Below are 18,239 nucleotides of genomic sequence, written 5' to 3'. Positions count from 1 at the left end.
CAATCTGACGACCTGAGAATCTGAGAAGTAGAATAACATTTTGCCTCTCCCCGCATTTGCCATAGCCAAGGATGGCAGTGTGGAACTAAATACGTGAAACAAGAAATAGTCTGGAAAAGCCAGTCACTGTGCTTATGAGCACTTATTTGACTTCTTCCCATGGGGCCTAGGAAAAGGGAAACAGGAGACTCTACACAACGAGAGCTAAGAACAGTCCCGCTAGAAATGACTTGCCAGAATTGCTGATCACATTCCAGTAATAACCCCTGAGTCTCTCTCTCCCAGACTTGCCCATCATCAGGCTGGTGGACGGGAGGACCCGCTGTGAAGGACGCATCGAAGTCTACCACAATGGCACGTGGGGGACAGTGTGTGACGACCTCTGGAACATCAGTGCTGCCCACGTGGTGTGCCGGCAGCTGGGCTGCGGGGAGGGCATCGGCGCCCTGGGGAACGGCCACTTTGGGGCGGGCACGGGGCACATCCTGCTGGACAACGTGCAGTGCCGGGGCGACGAGGCCACGCTGGGCCAGTGTCAGCATCTGGGCTTGTCTGTCCACAACTGTGGCCACCACGAGGACGCCGGCGCGGTTTGCTCAGGTACTCGCCCTTGGTTTCCCCGGAGACTGCAGGGGAGGGTGAACTGCTCTCTGAGCCACTCAGCGCTTCTCACTTCCTGCGCCCTCTTCTCCACTTCAGTCTCATCCAAGAAACCTGTCTTATTTTTAATTTCACATTCAGAAGTCACATTTATCTAATTTCACTATCCCCGAAGTATATATTTTTAAATAAAAAAGTATCTTTTACATGTCCTATCTGTGGGTGGGATTCTTGTTTGGATTTTGTCTTATTTTAGTTTCTGTTTTGTTTGACAATTTCAGCCTCAGCCACAGGAATGGCCGCCTCACCTGGTAATTCTATTTTCTTTCTTGCTTGTATAAATCACGGATGTATAGCTTGCCTTGCATGTGGTCAGGGTCGGAGCTTATACCTCGTGCGAAACTACATCTCAAGCTCCTATCAAACTAATATGAGGGTCTCGTATAGTCACTGAATGAGATAGTAAGTTGAACAGACAGTGATTGCGCACCTCTCATACAGAGCACACGGTGTGTCCAGTTTGCTGCCCCGCCTCCCCCCACCTTGTACACCAGCAGGTCTCTGAAATCAACACGGGGTGAAATGAGCTTCCTTCACGTCCCCCGCAGTGTTCACACCCTGGGGATTCAGTGAGTTCATTTCTTTAAACAGTCACAGGACTTCGGGCATCTCAGGCAGCATTATCCCTTTTGTGCACATTTTCAGAAATTAATACAGCACCACGTCTCCCACACACGTTTCCCAGTCCAGTCCGCCAACCCAGTGACACGCAAACTTGAAAGAAGAACTTTCCTGGCCGAATAGTTGGGGAAATAGCACATCCCTCTCTTGTAGGCTCAGTCAGTTGGCAGGTTAAAGTCACTGACAAGTCCTGCAGCTGCGGATCTTTTTTAGCCTGGCTTAGCCCAGTGTCTCTCAAACTTCTCCGACCACTGGAATCTTTTCCGTGGAAAAGGAGCGTCACAGAGTTTACAGCCAGACACCCTGGGATTATGTTCTGGCTCCATCCTTGACCAATAGGGTGGCAGCAGGGGAGTCCCCTCACCCCTCAGAGCCTCGCTGTTTTCATCTGAGAACAGGAGGATGAACCTTGTCCTGGGGGTGGGGCAGCACACACTTGGGCAGGCTCACCATCGTGGGCGCCTGATCACGTTCCCGACGGATGTGTGCGCTGCTGCCGAGACCTGCCTGGCTCTCTAATGTGTCCTTCTGTGAACATCCCTCTTCTGGACACTCTGGGGTTCATCCCAAGGCTTGAGTTGATTGACACAAGGCTAGGAAAGTTGGAGAAATATCACCTCAATTCAACGTAAGTTTTCTCTGAACTGTAAACAGCTATGAAAGTAACCCATGGCCCCTGTTTCCAAAAATCTCACATCCTCCTGCCAGGCTTGGTAGAAACTGACCTCTAAGGAAAACCAGACAACGGACACATTTCTCCTGTGGTTGGGTCTGTGAAAAGCCGGCCTCCAGATCTCATAGGCAAGGACAAGTTCAACATGGCACCATCATGGTGTAACATTTTTCTGAGCGTACAAAGAAACATTAGAGACTGTTCAGCCCAGAAGTCCCAAACAGGCAGCCAAGGGCCAATGTGGGCCCTTGCATGGGTTTAGATTCAGATAACAGAGTCTCCCCATGCAGTCTTTTTTTAAGATCACATTTTTTTAAAGGGAGATTTCATATAAAAGTATAGATTCCAAGCTTTGATGGAAAAACCAGAGGATGGGAACTACTAGCTTGAATTTTGGCAGAACACCAATTGCCTGGGCTCAGCAGGGACAAGGTCCCCTTCACATGGGTGTGCTCTGTCCAGCGCCCTCCTGGCAGACACCAGTCATCTCTGGGCCAGGAGGCGACTCCATTCAGATGCTTGGTGCTCCTCAAACTTTGACGTGCATGTAAGTCACTTGGAGGTCTTGTTAAAATGCACATTCTGATTCAGTAAGTCTGGAGTGGGCCTGAGAGTCTGTATTTCTAACCAGGTGATATAGATGCTACTGGTCCATGAACTAGCCCTTCGGGTACGGCAGCTGGGAGATGCAAAAAAAGAAGGGACTTGCCCGAGGTCACCTGCTTGGTTACACAAAGAGCAGAGACAAGAACCCAGGTCTTTTGGGTCCTGGACCCATGTACCACCTCCTCCATTATTTATTTCCCTTAGCTCAATGAAACAGAGAATATAAACTCTCACTTTCTTACGTGCCCAGCAGTCGGCTCTCTGGTCTCCCTCCTGGCGGAATATCATGTGAGACAGCAAACTGGGGACGGGGTGACCACACAGCAGAGCCACATTGGTGCCAGCAGTAAATGCTAACAGATGCTGGTTGCAATTATCCGAGGAGTTCCTGACGTGACTTCAGGTTTAAGAATTTCACAAATACGGCATCGGAGGTTTATCCAGGGAAGGACCGTAAAGAGGGTGCTCTCCCCTCCTGTAGGTGCTAAAGCAATGAATAAGTCAAACATAAGAGTCAACACAAAATACAGCCTTTATTATTGATAAGGCTGGGGTGTAGGGCAAATGGGCCTCCACCCCCTCCTCACCCTCCGTCTAGATCTCCGGACAGCCCACCTGGGGAAAGTTCCTGTGTGCAGAGCTGACCCCTTCCTAGGTGAGGGAGGGACCAGGGACAGCAAGTCCCCCATTTACAGAATCTCTGTTAGATTGTCCCCATGCATCAGGGGAACTTGGGTCAATGGTTGTTGTCCCCTGAACAGATCGTCTCGACCTCCAAGGGGAGAAGTAAAGGGCGGGCACAAGGCATAGAGACCCAGGGAGTAGAGGGGTAGCCTGGAGACAGTGGAGGATCTGGAGACCTGCTGTAGACCCCCGTCTGGAAAGCAGAAAAATAGGTCGAGCCAGTCACACAAATCTATGGTAGCCATCTTTACATCTCGAGTGTCTCATAGAAACACATGTGCCCGATACAGCTGTCTTATTGCTCTCGTGTTCTTTTTGTTGCTTACAGCTTCAATCTCAACTGCTCCGACCTCCATACCAGGTAAAACACTGTCTGCTGTCCCATAAGGGCCTCTTCTTGGAGTTCCACTGATCGGACAAGGCTGTTCCTGGGCATTTTGTCCCCAGCACAGACTCAGTAAAAACAGAAACCCAGGTGTCCTCTCCATGGATATTTATGTTCTTTCCTCTTTTCCTATAGATGCCTCTGCAATCTCAGCAGAAGTCACCTTTTCATCTGGTAAAGACTCTCTCCTTGTGATGTTTTAATTAATGAGGCCAGCTTCTTACTTGCCATGTTCTACTTAGAAAATGAACCCACTGAATGACCATTCTGACCACAAAGTAAAACCTCAATGAAAAGACCAACGGAAGTGTCCTTTCTCCCATTTTTAAATGTCCTCTTCTCTGTTCCTACACAGATGCGCCTTCCACCTCTGCCGAAGTGGACTCCCCCTCAGGTAATGTGTTCTGGTGCCACATTGCTCAAGTTAAATATGGTCAACTCCTCCTCTTTCTGTTTAACAAATAAATATATGCACCAAATATTTTGCCTACAATATAAACCCCAATGTAAGCTGAAGTCCCAGCATTCTTGTCCAGAAATTAAGCTTCATGTTGTCTTTATTCATCCAGGGACACAGACTGGCCCCTCCACTAGGGAAGGCCTTCTGCTTGTTGCACTGGTCTGAATCAGAAGTGCCCAAGGGAGGCAGGAGAGGGCTGGGGGCCACACCTCACCTGCACAGCAGGTGGCGCTTTGACCTTCCAGCACAGCAGACAGGCATGCTAGAGAGCCGGCTTCTATAGCATCGGCTCTGCCCATTCGCTCTTCTGTTTTCTACCACACCATTGTTCAAAAAATATTTCTTTCACCGATCTTTGAGTCCGGGTCTTCTTTGTTTGCAGATCCAGCTCCCACTTCAGGCGAAGCGTCGTCCTCACCAGGTATTCTCTCCGCTCCTTGCAGCAGTCCTGCTGAGTGACTCCCTGAGAAACCCCAGCCCAGCAAGTCTACAGCCAGAGCCAACAGACACTTCTGTTCCCCAGGAGGCGGGAGGAGGGGGAGGTCGGGCAGGTTCCAGGCCACGCCCCCTCCACTAGTCACAGTTCTGAATAAAGGCAGATGTGGGGCCAGGATGAACAGGATAAAATAGCATCAGATCCCAGCTCTGGAGGAGGCTGTAGAGGCGGCCTACACCAGCCATTCTCAAATGTTAACGTGCAGGTAAACGGCCTGGAGAACTTGTTCAAATGCAGATGCTGATTCAGTGGCTGTGGGTGGAGCCTGATTCTGCATTTCTCATGGGCTGCCAGGTGGTGCCCGTTCAGGGAGTGAAGACACTGAACACTCACCCTGTTTTGGAGGAAAATGAGGCCCAAAGAAGGAAGAGTCTTAGTCAGCCAGGACTGCTATAACTAAGAACTGCAGACTGCGCGGCTTATACAACAGACATTTATTTCCTCACAGTGCTGAAGACCAGAAGTCCAAGATCACGGTGGCACCAGGGCTTAGGTCTGGTGCGGGCTCCTGCTTGGGTTGGAGACGGCCACCTTCTCTCTGCATGTCCACAGGGCCGAGAGAGAGGGGAAGAGAAACATGCTCTGGTGTCTGTTACAAGAACACCAAGCCTATCAGCTCAGGGCCCCACACTTAGGGCCTCAGTGAACCTTAATTACTTCCTTAGAGGACCCACCTCCAAATGCAGCCACACCGGGGGTTAGGGCTTCAACATATGAATTTTGAGGGGACACAGTTGGGTCCATAGTCACCACAGACCTAGAGCAAGGCAAGGCTTGGTCTCCTGGTTCCCATGCAAGGTCCCGTCTGCTCTCGGGCTTTGCTGGTGCATCCATCCGAGGGATTCCCCCAGATCCCTGTGACCCTGATCCCTTCCAAACAAGGCCTGCTGCTTTCCTCTGTTTTGTTTCTTTCTTTTCAAGTCCTGGTTACCTTGAAGACATTTGGGGTAAAACTCAATGAAATCAAAGGTTAGGACTTCTTTTCAATTACATTTAAGTATCGGCTTTCTTCCTTCCTACCTTTCTTCCTCCCTCTCTCCCTCTCCTACCCTCCCCTTCCTTGCTCTCTCACTTCCTTCATCCTCTTCTTCCTCCCCTCCTTCTTTCCCTGCCACCAACATGACTCTACTTGGGGGAGAATCTTCCTTCACTTGTAGTGCTCACTGGCTCTCGAGTTTTCTCTTAGACCTGGTTGGCGGTAACTGCTTCCCACGCAGACAGGTAGCACTCACATGTTTTGCTCCCTTTATGAAAGCACAACAGCCAAAGTCAGTCCTGTTTCTGCAGGATGCGCCTCTTGAAGTATAAGGACAGATGTGGTGGCTGTCCCTTATTCACCTCACGGAGCCCAGAGTGAATGCAGCTACCGCGTCTTATGCTTCTGAAAGGCACAGAAAGGGTGTGAGCTCTGAGACCCCACGGGTTTGAACTGTAGGTGACCTGGACATGTTGTACAAGCCTGAGAGTCTCCTGTTCCTCGTCTCTGAAATAGCAACTAAACCCAGAACCATCACTGCAAGGATTAGAGATGTGAATTAGACAACCCATTGTAGATGCTCAAAATGAGAACAGTCATTACTCTACCCTGCAAAGTATCAGCTGCTCACAAACCGTTCTGCCCCGGTGCGGAAATCCGCGAGATCAATAGGCAGGGCGGACCCTACTGCCTACAGCTTCTGGAACAGACTTGTTTTTATACACTTGTAGTCTCCAGTATAAAAGTTCAACGAAGCCAAATTTTAAAGCTTTCTTTCACTGAAAAAAACCTTTCTTTTGGCAGCCGCAGATCTGATGTCAACAGAACTGACACCATCACCTGGTAATGACCGTATGCCTGCCACTGGATTAACCCTTAGTTTTTCAGCAGTTCGTACAACCACACTCTATCCTAAAAATCCACTGTTACTTTTTCTACATTGCTCCCCTCTGTATGTTTTCACATGGAATTACACCTCTCTGATATGATCTTTCTCTCTAAAATTTTTTTCTAAGGAATCTGTGTTGATTTTCTTCACTTAATTTTCAGATCTTGTAAAAAAAGTTTCAACAAAATCTAATTCTTCCTTTCAAAAATTCAGTGTATTTATAATGCTTGTTCTCTGACCATTTAATACTTTATTTTATTTTTGGAGAATAAACAGGACACATTACCACTTGTTACACTTCGATGCCAAGAAAATAAAATGTGCCCTGGCTGGTGTGGCTCAGTAGATTGAGCATCTTGCGAGCCAAAAGGTCACCGGTTCCATTCCCGGTCAGTGCACATGCCTGAGTTGTGGGCCAGGTCCCCAGTAGGGGGCGCGAGAGAGGCAACATGTTTCTCTCCCTCTCTTTCTCCCTCCCTTCCCCTTTCTCTAAAAATAAAATAAAATCTTTAAAAAAAGAAAAAAGAAAACATCACAGACAGTATTTCTGCCCCCAAACCAAAGGAGAGACTTAAACAAAGTGTGAGTGTCCAAACTTAGAGACAATGCCTTTCTCAGCTTTGACTCTAAATACGTGACTTTGAGGGTATGCATTTTTAAGCTTAGTTTTTCTTTTTTACAGTTACAATCTCAGTTGGTGAAGAAATGGTCCCTTTACCTGGTAATTTTTGTGTGTCTCTAACATTAGAATGATCAGATCATTATTAGTACTGTTATGATCACATTTATTATTCATTCAAACTTCCTACTTTTTACAGGAAGCTTTTAGGAGCATACCCACCAACCCCTTCGTGGGTTAGAAGCCCAAATTCACCCCCGAGACCTCACTCAGGAGATACTTGCTTTCATCCATAGTTCAGACAAGCATGATTATTTTGCTTCCGAAACACAGCAATGAATTAGACGAGGAGAAAGCAGCCATCCGAGACCAGGCAATTGCAGCCTCAGAGGAACCAAAGCCAGTGGGGTTTACTAGCACCCACCGAGCACCTCTTATGCATGGAGCATAGCAGGAAATTGAAAAATAGTCACTTGCAACCAATTTATGTGAAGACAAGTCATTTGACACATGTCTGGGGGTGTGGCACCACCAACATAATATAGGGCTTTTTAAATTATTTTTACTCTTTAAAAACACTTTTGTGAAGCATAGTTATATGCAGTAAAGTACACACATCCGAGGTTTGTCTAATGTATACAACTGAGTGCCCAGCACCATTATCAAGATACAAACATTTTCATCACCCCGGAAAGTTCCTTCGAACCCCTTTGCAGTAACCTCTCCCACCTCCCCCAGGCAACCACTCTCTATCTCTGCAGTTTAGATTGGCTTTTCTAGAATCTCACGTAAATGGAATCAAATAATAGGTGCTCTTTCATGTCTGAATTCTTTTGCTTAACAAGTTGTTTCTGGGATTTGTCCATGTGGTTCCACAATCAGCACCTTGTTCCTCTTACTGCTTAGTAATATTCCACTGGGTGGGTAGCCACAATTTATTTATCCATCTTCCTGCAGATGGACATTCGGATTGTTTCCGGCTTCTGTCTCTTGTTGAGACTTCTGCTATGTACAAATCTCTCTGTAGACATGTGATTTGCCTGAATAGCTATGTTACATAATATAGGTTTTTAAAAAATTATTGAGATATAACATTATATTAGTTTCAGGTGTACAGTATAATGATTCAATATTTGTATATATTGCAAAATAATCACCACAATAATCTAGTTAACATTGATCACCATACATAGTTACAAAACTTTTTTTCTAATGATGAGAACATTTAAGATCTATTCTCTTAGCAACTTTCAAATATACAATACCACATGCAATCGTTTACACAATAAACTGTATTCAACATATTGTACATTTCATCCCCAGGACTTATAACTGGAAACATGTACCCATGATAGAGCTTTACAGTCAAAAGTTTGGCTTCTATTCATCAAGAGTAAAAGAAATATCTTTGGATAGATCTTATTCGAGGAGTCAGAGCCAGGTCTCGTTTTACAATAACTGTCTTCCAAGATTTAGGTTTTTGCCTCTTTTGTTTTCTTTTGGTATTTAATGTTTTTGTTTAAAGATTGAATTCTTGGGTATCTGAAAAATTATACTGTCCACAATGGACATTCTTTGAGGACTTCAGTTAATTAAGGTTTTATGTTTTGAGAGAGAGAGAGAGAAATACAAGCAGACATAGAATTCGCCCCAGTGTTCTTTCTACTGCAAAAGACCAGGGACCCTGGGGTGCGTCTGGCGGTAGGAACCTGCTCTCCTGGCCTTCCCACCTGACTCACGCTCTTGCCTCCCGCAGACCCGCCCCTGCGCCTAGCAGGCGGGCACAGCCGCTGCGAAGGCCGGGTGGAGGTCTGGCACCAAGGCGTGTGGGGCACGGTGTGCGACGACCACTGGAACATCAGGAACGCCCGCGTAGTGTGCCGCCTGCTGGGCTGCGGCCGTGCTCTCAGTGCCCCGGGGCGCTGCCGCTTCGGCCCGGGCACGGGGCCCATCCTGCTGGATGACGTGCGCTGCACAGGCACGGAGGACACGCTGGACCGCTGCGCCCACTCCGGCTGGGCTCGACACAACTGCTGGCACCGGGAAGACGCGGGCGTGGTCTGCACAGGTACCCACCCCAGGCCCGCGGTCTTCCCCAGGCTCTGCCCCCTGTTTTCTCTCCTAGCATTCCCAAGGTCAGACTTCACCGCGCCAGAAATAAAAGGCTGGCCAAGGCCCCAGATTTTGGGATAACGAGAGCGTATTTGCCACACCACCATTTTGGTAGATGTTTTCATCACACAGCCCTGGGATTTTACGAGTCAGTTTTGTCCAATTGCAATTCAGAGCAATATTTGTTTGGAAACAGGGCAAGAAGATCGTGGGGCCAAAGGAAGAAGTGCCAGTGTCATAAAGTGACACAGAACTTGGTGCTGTCATGAGAATACAATTTATCCAAGTCCCTCTTTCAATCTCAAGGCCACCAAGGGCACGATCCTGGATGGAGTCCCTTCGTCACCTGGCCCTGGCCCTCAGAAGTCAGCACCCCACCATGGCCTGACGTCCCCCTGTGTCCTTTTCGTCCCTACCCCTTCCCTGAAATGCTTTTATCCTCTCCCAGTATCTGTCTTGCCATTCTGACCCCCACGGGTTGACCCCCTTCTGTGTGGGGTAGTGCTTCCTTATATCTTAGATTCACCCACATAAATCTCAAAGAGTTGTGGAACTCTAAGATTTGGTAAACAAGTCTCAGCTCACCTTATCTGTTCCATTCTTAGGGTTTTCTTTTTAATAGGTAAACAAGGTAAAGAAGTCATTGCCATTGCTTTTCTTGATGTAGGAGTTACTCCTGTTCTGCACAGAAATGGGGCCCCAATAGAAAAGTGTTCAGAGCCCCTTGAGACAAACACGAGCCCAGCGGGAGCCATGGAGGATCAGTCTGCCTGGGGTGGTGGGGCCTCTATCTTCCAGATCCTCGCTTTTGTTGGGCCTGTTCACAGTTCCAGCCATGCCTCCTGCTGTCAGGGGCCCCACTGTAAATGATCATTGGTTTTCCATTCTTTTGTTGGGCCTGTTCACAGTTCCAGCCATGCCTCCTGCTGTCGGGGGCCCCACTGTAAATGATCATTGATTTTCCATTCTTGGATTATGCACCAAGGAGTTTCCTTTTCATCGGGTACAACAACCAAAGGACCAGTGGTCTGGGGCCAAGAGTGTCTAAAAGAATTTAGTGAGTCTGGCCAGCCATGCTTTCTGGCCTGGGCCCTGGCCCTAGGTTACTGTCCTGTCCTGCTTCTGGGCTGGGGAGGCCTTTGATAGCCACACACTTGCTATGTCCGAGCCAGAGTTCATGTATGCGACAGTGTTTACAACCTGCAAAGCCCTGTATTTACTAGTCTCTCGCTGCAATAAATCTTCCTGTGGAAAACACCCCTGTTCTCAACATGGCTGCACACATGCCAGAATCCCTCCGTCCGGCTCCATCAGGAGGCCCCAGGCTCTCCTTCCTTTTGCATTGCCCTGGAGTACTTTCATGCCATTGTACCTCGGCTTTAATACCTAAATCAAGTGAGCCTGTTTCCCTACGTTTGTGCTGCTGCTGGCTGCATCGCCGTCTCCCAGCGTTGCTGCACAGCTGACGTTTGCTTTCATCATTCTCTCCTCACCAGGTGGAGCCGACTCTGTCGTGCCCAAGGACCACGGTAAAGTCTTCCATTCTCCTCGGGTCTGAGGCTGTGGAAAGAGGGAGCTAGGAGAGCAGTAGCCCAGGGGAAAGAGCTATGGGGGGACTAGTTTCTGTGTCCCCACTGAGTCCTCTTGTATCTCCATCTACTCATTGGTCTTTAGGAGACTGGGGAAGAAGCCCTTTTGCACCCACCCCCACCCTCTGCTTCCCCTCTCTTTTTCCAATCAGATAGATGCATGTTCAGGCTTAGGGGGTTTCAACACGTGAAGCAAGCTGTCTTTCTTTCTTTTTTTTTTATTGTTGTTCAATTACAGTTGTCTGCATTTTCTCCTGAGTAAGCTGTCTTTAACCCCTTAGAAGAGGCTGTCACTCGTGGCCCATGGCATGCACACCGTGGGTGCGATACCCCATAGATGTGGTGTGACTTTTGGAAAAGGGGGACATAAAGAAAGTCAATGAAAGTCAAGTCCAGTGTTGGGGGTGGGAGGAGAGCTGAGCCCACCCAGGGTGCTGCTGGTACTTTTATAAAGCAAACATACACCCACACCCCACCCCACCCCGCTGATCTACACATCCAGTGTACCAGGTTCTCTCCATGAGTGTCTCCTCATCCTTCTTCCCCTGCAGCCAAGCTCTCCTGCTCGCCTCACCTCTTCCAAGTCACCATTGACCGAGGCTACCTCCGGAGGCTGGGCTACTCCTCCTGGGACGTTCACTTAAATGATGAGCTGTGTCGTCCCCAAGTCACGGGGCGCTACCTGATCTTCAGCATTCCCTATGGCCACTGTGGCACCATCCAACAGGTAAGAAGCTGACACAGTGGTGGTGCCCTGCTGTGGATGGAGGCCAAGGAGAGAGGTTTGGACAATTCAACCACCTATTAAACACCTGAGTGGGGACAGAGGAAAGGCACAAGCCATGACTTTATTTGTGAGTTTAGTGAGACCTGGGACAGCTCACTAATTTGTCTGAAACCTCCCTTCCATTTGGAAATTTGAGATACATACTGACTTTGGAACACACAAGAACAAGTGCTGAGCACTGATGGATGGATGGATGGGTGGGTGGATGGACAGGTGGGTGGATGGGTGGATGGATGGGAGCTCTTCCCTTAGCCCCAAAGCCCATGCACTTTATTTCCAACATGCTTCTTCATTCAGTATCCCCGTGTACACCTACCATGTGCAAGCCATGGCGCTGGGCACGGGGGAGGACAGAGGGTCTGTCTGTCCGACTGCTATGTTTCTAACCAGGTAGCTCGCTATATTTCTCAAACTAGGACATTTGTGTATTGTGAGATGCATATGTTTACTTCAGTCTCCTCAACCACCTGCTTATTGCACAAAACAATGTCACTGAAGTTAAGGAAACAAGAATACTGAAGATATAGGAAGAGTATATGATCACAAAGTCTTTTTTCTCAGTGCATTTAACAGCACAGCATGTCCCAAAGCAGATCCCCATGCTACTCGTCCGTTCTTTGGTATCCGTGTTTAGACACACACACAGAAACCACGACATTGTTGGAGGTTGACTTCATTCACATGGTTGAATTCCATACTTGATATTTTGTCTGTTCAGCTAGGCAGACCATGGTCATTCTTATCCTTCTTGCTCTGGAAGTTTAGTTTTCACCTAGGAAGTGTCTGCCCAGGAGCCATGCTTGCAGCCCCTTGCGTCTGGGAGGAAGGCATCCCTAGAAGTGCCGGGCCATCAGGGAGGACCGTCAGCAGGCCTCTCTGGCCCTGGCCAGCCCACTTCCCCAGCAAGCCTTATGTTCTGACCGCAGTGCTGGGGCCACCCCCAGGCCACCCCCAGGGACACCGCCACCACAGAAAGCTCCTGCATCTGATTCCAAAGTCAGTGAACGAACAACCTTCCAGGTGCTGAGGACACAGCCACCAACAAGACTGACAGGGGCCCGGGCCACTGGAGAAAAGGGAAATCGGGACTGGACAAATGCAGATGAGAGTCCTTTACAGTGAAAAGGGTTAAGAAGACAATAAAACGAGGAAGGGAAAGGAAGACGGTTTGGGGTGGAAGAAAGGTCCCTTTTAATAGGACAGCCAAGGAGCCGAGGCCTGACTGAGGAGTGGAGCTGGGGGAAGGTGAACAGGACCGCTCCAGGCAGAAGGTTGGCAGGTGCAGAGGCCCCGGGGCAGCAGCAAGCTTGGTGGGCTCCAGGAAGGCCTGTGAACATAAGGAAGCCCAAGGTCAGATTGGAAAGGGGCAGGGCCCTGCGGTGGTGGAGTTGAGCTTTTCTTCTAAACAATGTATTCTCAACAAGGGCAATGTCAACCTCGAGAGGGAGGAGAAGTATTCATTCTTAAGGGCAAAAAAGAAAAAGAAATCTTTCATTATGGGTAAAGCACAGATACATGTACAGGACACCTACAGTGGATTGTTGTATTAAATTTTCATAATGGGGGCTGGGGAGGGGGCAGGGTGAGGAGGAAAGAAAATGTCTATGAAGGCAGACCAGTGAGAAACAGTGATATAATCAGTCCTCAGAGGGCTCCAAGACAGAATGTCACAGGGTCTGAATCACACAGACCAAAGATTCCTTGGACATATGTCCCTGACAGGCTGAGTCTCTGGGCGACGCACAGGGCAGTGGGAAGGGGGCCGCGAGGGCCTCACAGCCTTCAGTCCCCTCTCTGCCCCTTCAAGTCGGGCTGGATTGGAAGGAGCAAGGCTGAGAGCGAAGATCAGCAGGGCCAGGCTGCAGCTCGCAGAGCCAGCACTACTCTGGGGTCAAGAGCAGGGAGGAGCCAGAATAAAGGATAAGAGCCCCGGTGGGGGATGATCAGTGCTTGTCTGACAGCACCGTGGGCTGAGGGAGTGGAATATGTGGAGGAACAAACTCAGCAGCAAGCATGGACCTTGCACCCCACCTCAGACCCCCACAGCCTGGTGCTCACAGGAGGGAGGGAGGGACTCCAGGATCACCCATCAGGGGGCTCCCTGCATGCACCCTGAACTCCAAGAGCAAGGTCACCCCATCGTGGCATTAGGCAGCACAGAGGTCAGGCCCAAAGCCTCCTGGCCCGCAGCTCATCGGCAAGCTAGCACCAAGCTGGTGCTGAGCAGAAGAGGTCTCTGCTCACGAAGGAAGGTGCTGCTCAGGGAGCCAGGAGTGCTGGCCACCAACTTGCCTCCCTTCCTCCCAGGAAAGCCTCGGCTCCCTCAGCTACTCCAACTCCATCAGAGGCCGGGTGTGGGACCGCCCTGGCCGAGTCATTGTGCGGCACAAGGTGCCTCAGCTGAGGTTCACCTGCACCGTGGATGGCCCGTCAGCCATTGAAATTGTTCCTGGGGCACACATCCCAAGGCGGGGTGCTGGCTATGATGTGTCCATATCATTCCTCGAGTTGCCCATGTCCCCACAAGAGGGGAGCAAAGGGCCGTACTATGCCAGCCAGAGGAAAGAGGTCTTCCTCCAGGCCACACTCCACAGCCCCGATCACCACCTGAGGCTCTTCGTGGACACCTGTGTGGCTTCTCCAGATCCCCAGGATTTTACAACTGTCAAGTACGATTTGATCCGACAAGGGTAAGGACAATGGAAAGACTCTGGGGTTGACCCTTGTATTCACATGGCATTCCTTTGGGGGACCCTTGGATTCTCAGCTGGTAGTCCGAAATCATGACATTGTGCAAGAGTCCTCGTTGTGCCCCAGAGGTAGAGTTGGGGCCCTCGCCATACCTCTGATTGCAGTTGGGGACAAATAGTTACAGGAAGTGTGGACAACTTCTCTTGAATTTCCAGAGTCCTGAGCAGAGCCCTTGTTCTCCCATCCCACCCTTTCATCCCCTTCCTTTCTCTTTAAGTTTTATGACTTCATTACACTGGCCCTTCCTCAGGGCATTGGGCCCACATTGGTGAGCTGGTGGGTTATCCCAGGCTGGGCCGTTACAGTGGTGAGATTTATTCGGGCTCCTTCGTTAAACAATGGATTTGTCAACTTCGATCTCTGGCAAGTTGTTTGCTTTTATAGCTCCCTGGGCCCTGATTAGGGAAACATGCTTATGAACGGGCAACTGGCAACCAGGGCAAAGAGAACGAAACCTCACCACTTGCTAAAACAGTGAGAAGCATCGTAGTGCCTGTTTCCCAAAGCCCAGGGCAGGCAAGCGGCGGCATCTCCCACAGGTGGAGGGAGCCAGGGCGTGGGCAGTACACAGGTGCAGCATTGAACTTCCTCAGGTCAGAGCGAGAAAGCGCCTCCCTTCAGTTCTCCTCACAAATGTATCAAGGAGAGAGGCACAGTTTGGTGCCAGAATTGAACAACCCCCACTTTTTTCTTCTGCTTGTTTTAGGTTTGATTTTCTCTTCTAATTTCCTAAGGTGGAAGCTTACATTATTGATTTGAGATCTTTCTTCTTTTCCAATGTATGCATCTAAGGCTGTAAATTTTCCCTAAGCAACCCTAGCTGCTTCCTACAAATTTGGGTAAATTATGTGTTCATTTTCACATAGTTTGAAATTTTAAAAAATGTCTTTGAGGCCTTTTTCTTTCATGGAATTGGGTTTGGATTGTTGTTGGGGCGTTCTTCGGTGGGTCCGTCCCTCCAGCTGGTTGGCTGAGGGCCACCCCGCCCACCACACCTTGTGTGCTGTTGTGCAGGTGCACTGCTTTTCCTTTCCGGATCCGTCTGGGGTGATGTCAGGTGTTGACCCCATCTGAACTCAGGCAGCCTGTTCGAGACTTCCAGGGATCTACTGTCTGTGGCTGTCTCCTTCAGTTGTTAATCTAGTCACTCTACACTCAGCAGTCAGGCTTAAGCACCTGAGGGCGGGGTGGAATCCCTCCTGGGGGCGGGGCCATTGTTTCCGGTCAGTCTGCTGCCACTCAGGGGAGTGGTCTGCCTGAGCGGGATGGCTGCTGCCATCAGCACCAGAGTCCCGGAGTCCACTCTCTCCACTTTCTCCCCAAGGCTTCCGCCCCCAGTCTCTCCTCAAGTGTCTCCAGCCCACTCTGGCCCTGCCTTTGCTGGAGCCCAGGGTAAGTGGCTGCGAATGAAAATCTGTGCGTTGGCTCTTTGAATGACTCTTTGTGTCTCCAGCGGTCTGTCTCTGGCAGAGGCAGCCCTTCCGCTTTTTGCCGCTGGTGGTTATCTGGGTACTTTTCGGACTCTGGTGTTCTAGGCTGGGGATCCCAGCTTAGGGTTCAGACCCCACATTTCTCAGGGGGGTCCTACCAGCTGCTTAATCATCCTCCAGCTCTGATGCCGGTGGGCGCCTGGCCAGCCCTCTCGAGTCTCCACCACACTCCCTACCAGTCAGGTTGTGCCGAAGCTGGTTTTCTGTCTGTCCGAGGTCTATGGCTTCTCCCTCGCTCTCATTCAGTTGTTTGTTCCGGGTGGCTTCTCCACCATTGAGATGTAATTCCAGACTGGTCCTGGGGGAGGGTAGAGTGGCTCCCACTCACTCTGCTGCCAACTTGCCCTACCGTGGAGACCTTTCCCTGTGATCTGTGGGTTACTTAGAAGTGTGTTAATTTCCAAATATTTAGGCATTTCCTGTTAGTGACTTTTAGTTTAATTCCAGGGTGATCTCAGGGTATATTTTGTGGGGTTCCTATCCTTGTAAATTTGTTAAGGCATGTTTTATGGTTCGGACAGTGGTCTGTCTTGGTGAATGGCCCCTGTGGGCCTGCGAAGAATGGATATTCTGCCGTTGTTGGATGGGGTATTCTGTAAATGCCAGGGAGGTCTCGCTGATTAATTGCACATTTCAGATCTGTGTCTTTCCTGATTTTCTGCGGGCTGGATCTCTGAACTCCTGACAGAGGAACACGGACGTGTCCAACCATGAGAGTGGATTTATCGATTTCTCTGTGTGGTTCTGTCAGTTTTCGCCTCATATACTTGAACACTCTACTGTTAAGTGCATGTACATTAAGGATTATTATGTCTTATTGAAGGAGTGACCCCTTTGTTATTACGCTGTGCCCCTCTTCGTCCCTGTTATCCTGGCTCTGAGGTCTGTTTCCTTTGAAATGAATATAGCTGCTCCAGCTTTCTTCCGATTAGTACTCGCATTAGCATAGTAACTCTCTATCCCTTTACTTTTAATTTATGTCTTCATACTTAAAATGGGCTTCTTGTAGACAATACATAGTTAGGGCTCAAGTTTTTAAAATCTACTCTGACAGTCTTTGTCTTTAAATTAGTATATTTAGACCACTCACATAATGTGATTATTGATACAGTGGGATTAAAATCTACCATCTTGATAAGTGTTTTCTATTAATAGCATTTGTTCCTCCCCCCCCTCCCCTTTTGCTGCCTTCTCTGGTTTTAGTTGAGCATTTTACATGACTCCATTCTATCTTGGCTCCTATGTACCACTTAGATAGACTTCTTTTTCAGTGGTTGCACTAGGGCTTACAAAATACATTTTTAAATAATCTAAGTTGACCTTCGAATAAGGCAACCCCCACATTTAATGTCCCCTTGTGACAGAATAGAGTGGGCCTTCTGAAGGCAACAGTTCTAGCTAGAATTTAATTACCTTGTTTTATGCATATATGTTTATTTCATAGACCCCTTCAATTTCTGGCCAAGAATAGTGGTTTTTCCACTCGTAGTGGTGTTATGAAAATGTTTTATAGAACAGGGACCAAGTGGTAGTGGGAAGAGCCCCATGTGGAAGGCAGAGTTCAGGGCCCACGCCTGCGTGTGTGCATCAGAGTGAAGTCACACTGCACTTCAAGTTAATCCTTTTGGTCTGGGGCTCTTCTTCCTATCAGCTGCATCAAAGACAATACCTACGTCACCCTTCACTCTCACCAGAACATGGCCCAGTTCAAGTTCGACGCCTTCAGCTTTCTCAGCAGCTACGATGTGGTCTATCTGCAGTGTAAGATCGCCGTGTGCGGAGCGGGGGACCCCTCCTCCCGCTGCTCCCGGGGCTGCGTGGGGCAGAATCAGAGGGGTGCGGACCCCGTGGGGGCCACAGAAGAGCAGGCTGAGCACTTCCAGATGGTGGGGCCCCTGGAAATCCACAGAGGAACTGGTCAGAGCAAGCACTTTGTGTGACTCCTTCAATTTTCCCACCAATCTGTTAGAAATTAGAAGCAACGTTTATTTCTCTTCGATGAACTAGTACATTTGATAAATCAGAGGTTGTCCACGTGGAAATCAGCTAAAAAAGAAACAGCTGAAGAGGTTCCGACTGTGCTTTGTTGCTAATAAATCTTTTCTGATTACTAAACTGCTGTTGGTAATTTGTGGAATTTATTAGGATGAAATTGGTTAATGAAAGTATATAGGTTTCAGGTGTACAGTTCTATAATTCATCATCTGTATATTGTATTGTGTGTTCACCACCCCATGATTACTAAAGTTCTAAGGCCATTGCTCTCTTTGAGGCTAGAAACACTGCATTTTCCCCTGTTCAGTACTCAGAACGTGACTGCTGTCTTAAGCCGTACAAAGTATTACAAAGAAGAGTTATCTCTCTATAACACATCGCCAACTTGAATATTTTTTTAAATTGTCTCCTTCATGTTCAGCTGCTAGTAGGTGGATCTTTTTGTT

The 18,239-nt window shown here is 48.9% G+C and overlaps 1 protein-coding gene across 1 annotated transcript in view; it reads left to right on the top strand.

The window, feature by feature from the left end:
• The window catches only part of LOC112300433 (scavenger receptor cysteine-rich domain-containing protein DMBT1), a 50,501-nt gene extending 32,588 nt beyond the window's left edge, over positions 1-17,913 (top strand). The window contains exons 28-40 of the mRNA XM_053922665.1: positions 286-600; positions 882-911; positions 3,573-3,605; positions 3,765-3,803; positions 3,985-4,023; positions 4,472-4,510; positions 6,366-6,404; positions 7,133-7,171; positions 8,826-9,137; positions 10,678-10,710; positions 11,322-11,497; positions 13,865-14,247; positions 17,450-17,913. Coding sequence (XP_053778640.1) covers positions 286-600; positions 882-911; positions 3,573-3,605; positions 3,765-3,803; positions 3,985-4,023; positions 4,472-4,510; positions 6,366-6,404; positions 7,133-7,171; positions 8,826-9,137; positions 10,678-10,710; positions 11,322-11,497; positions 13,865-14,247; positions 17,450-17,738 — 1,766 coding nt within the window. The 3' untranslated portion in view covers positions 17,739-17,913. The remainder of the gene's footprint in view (positions 1-285; positions 601-881; positions 912-3,572; positions 3,606-3,764; positions 3,804-3,984; positions 4,024-4,471; positions 4,511-6,365; positions 6,405-7,132; positions 7,172-8,825; positions 9,138-10,677; positions 10,711-11,321; positions 11,498-13,864; positions 14,248-17,449) is intronic.
• Positions 17,914-18,239: the final 326 nt, after the last annotated feature.

Source organism: Desmodus rotundus, chromosome 4 (assembly GCF_022682495.2).
Source record: "Desmodus rotundus isolate HL8 chromosome 4, HLdesRot8A.1, whole genome shotgun sequence".
Classification (NCBI taxonomy): Eukaryota; Metazoa; Chordata; class Mammalia; order Chiroptera; family Phyllostomidae; genus Desmodus; species Desmodus rotundus.
This window is presented reverse-complemented; position numbering and strand designations above follow the sequence as displayed.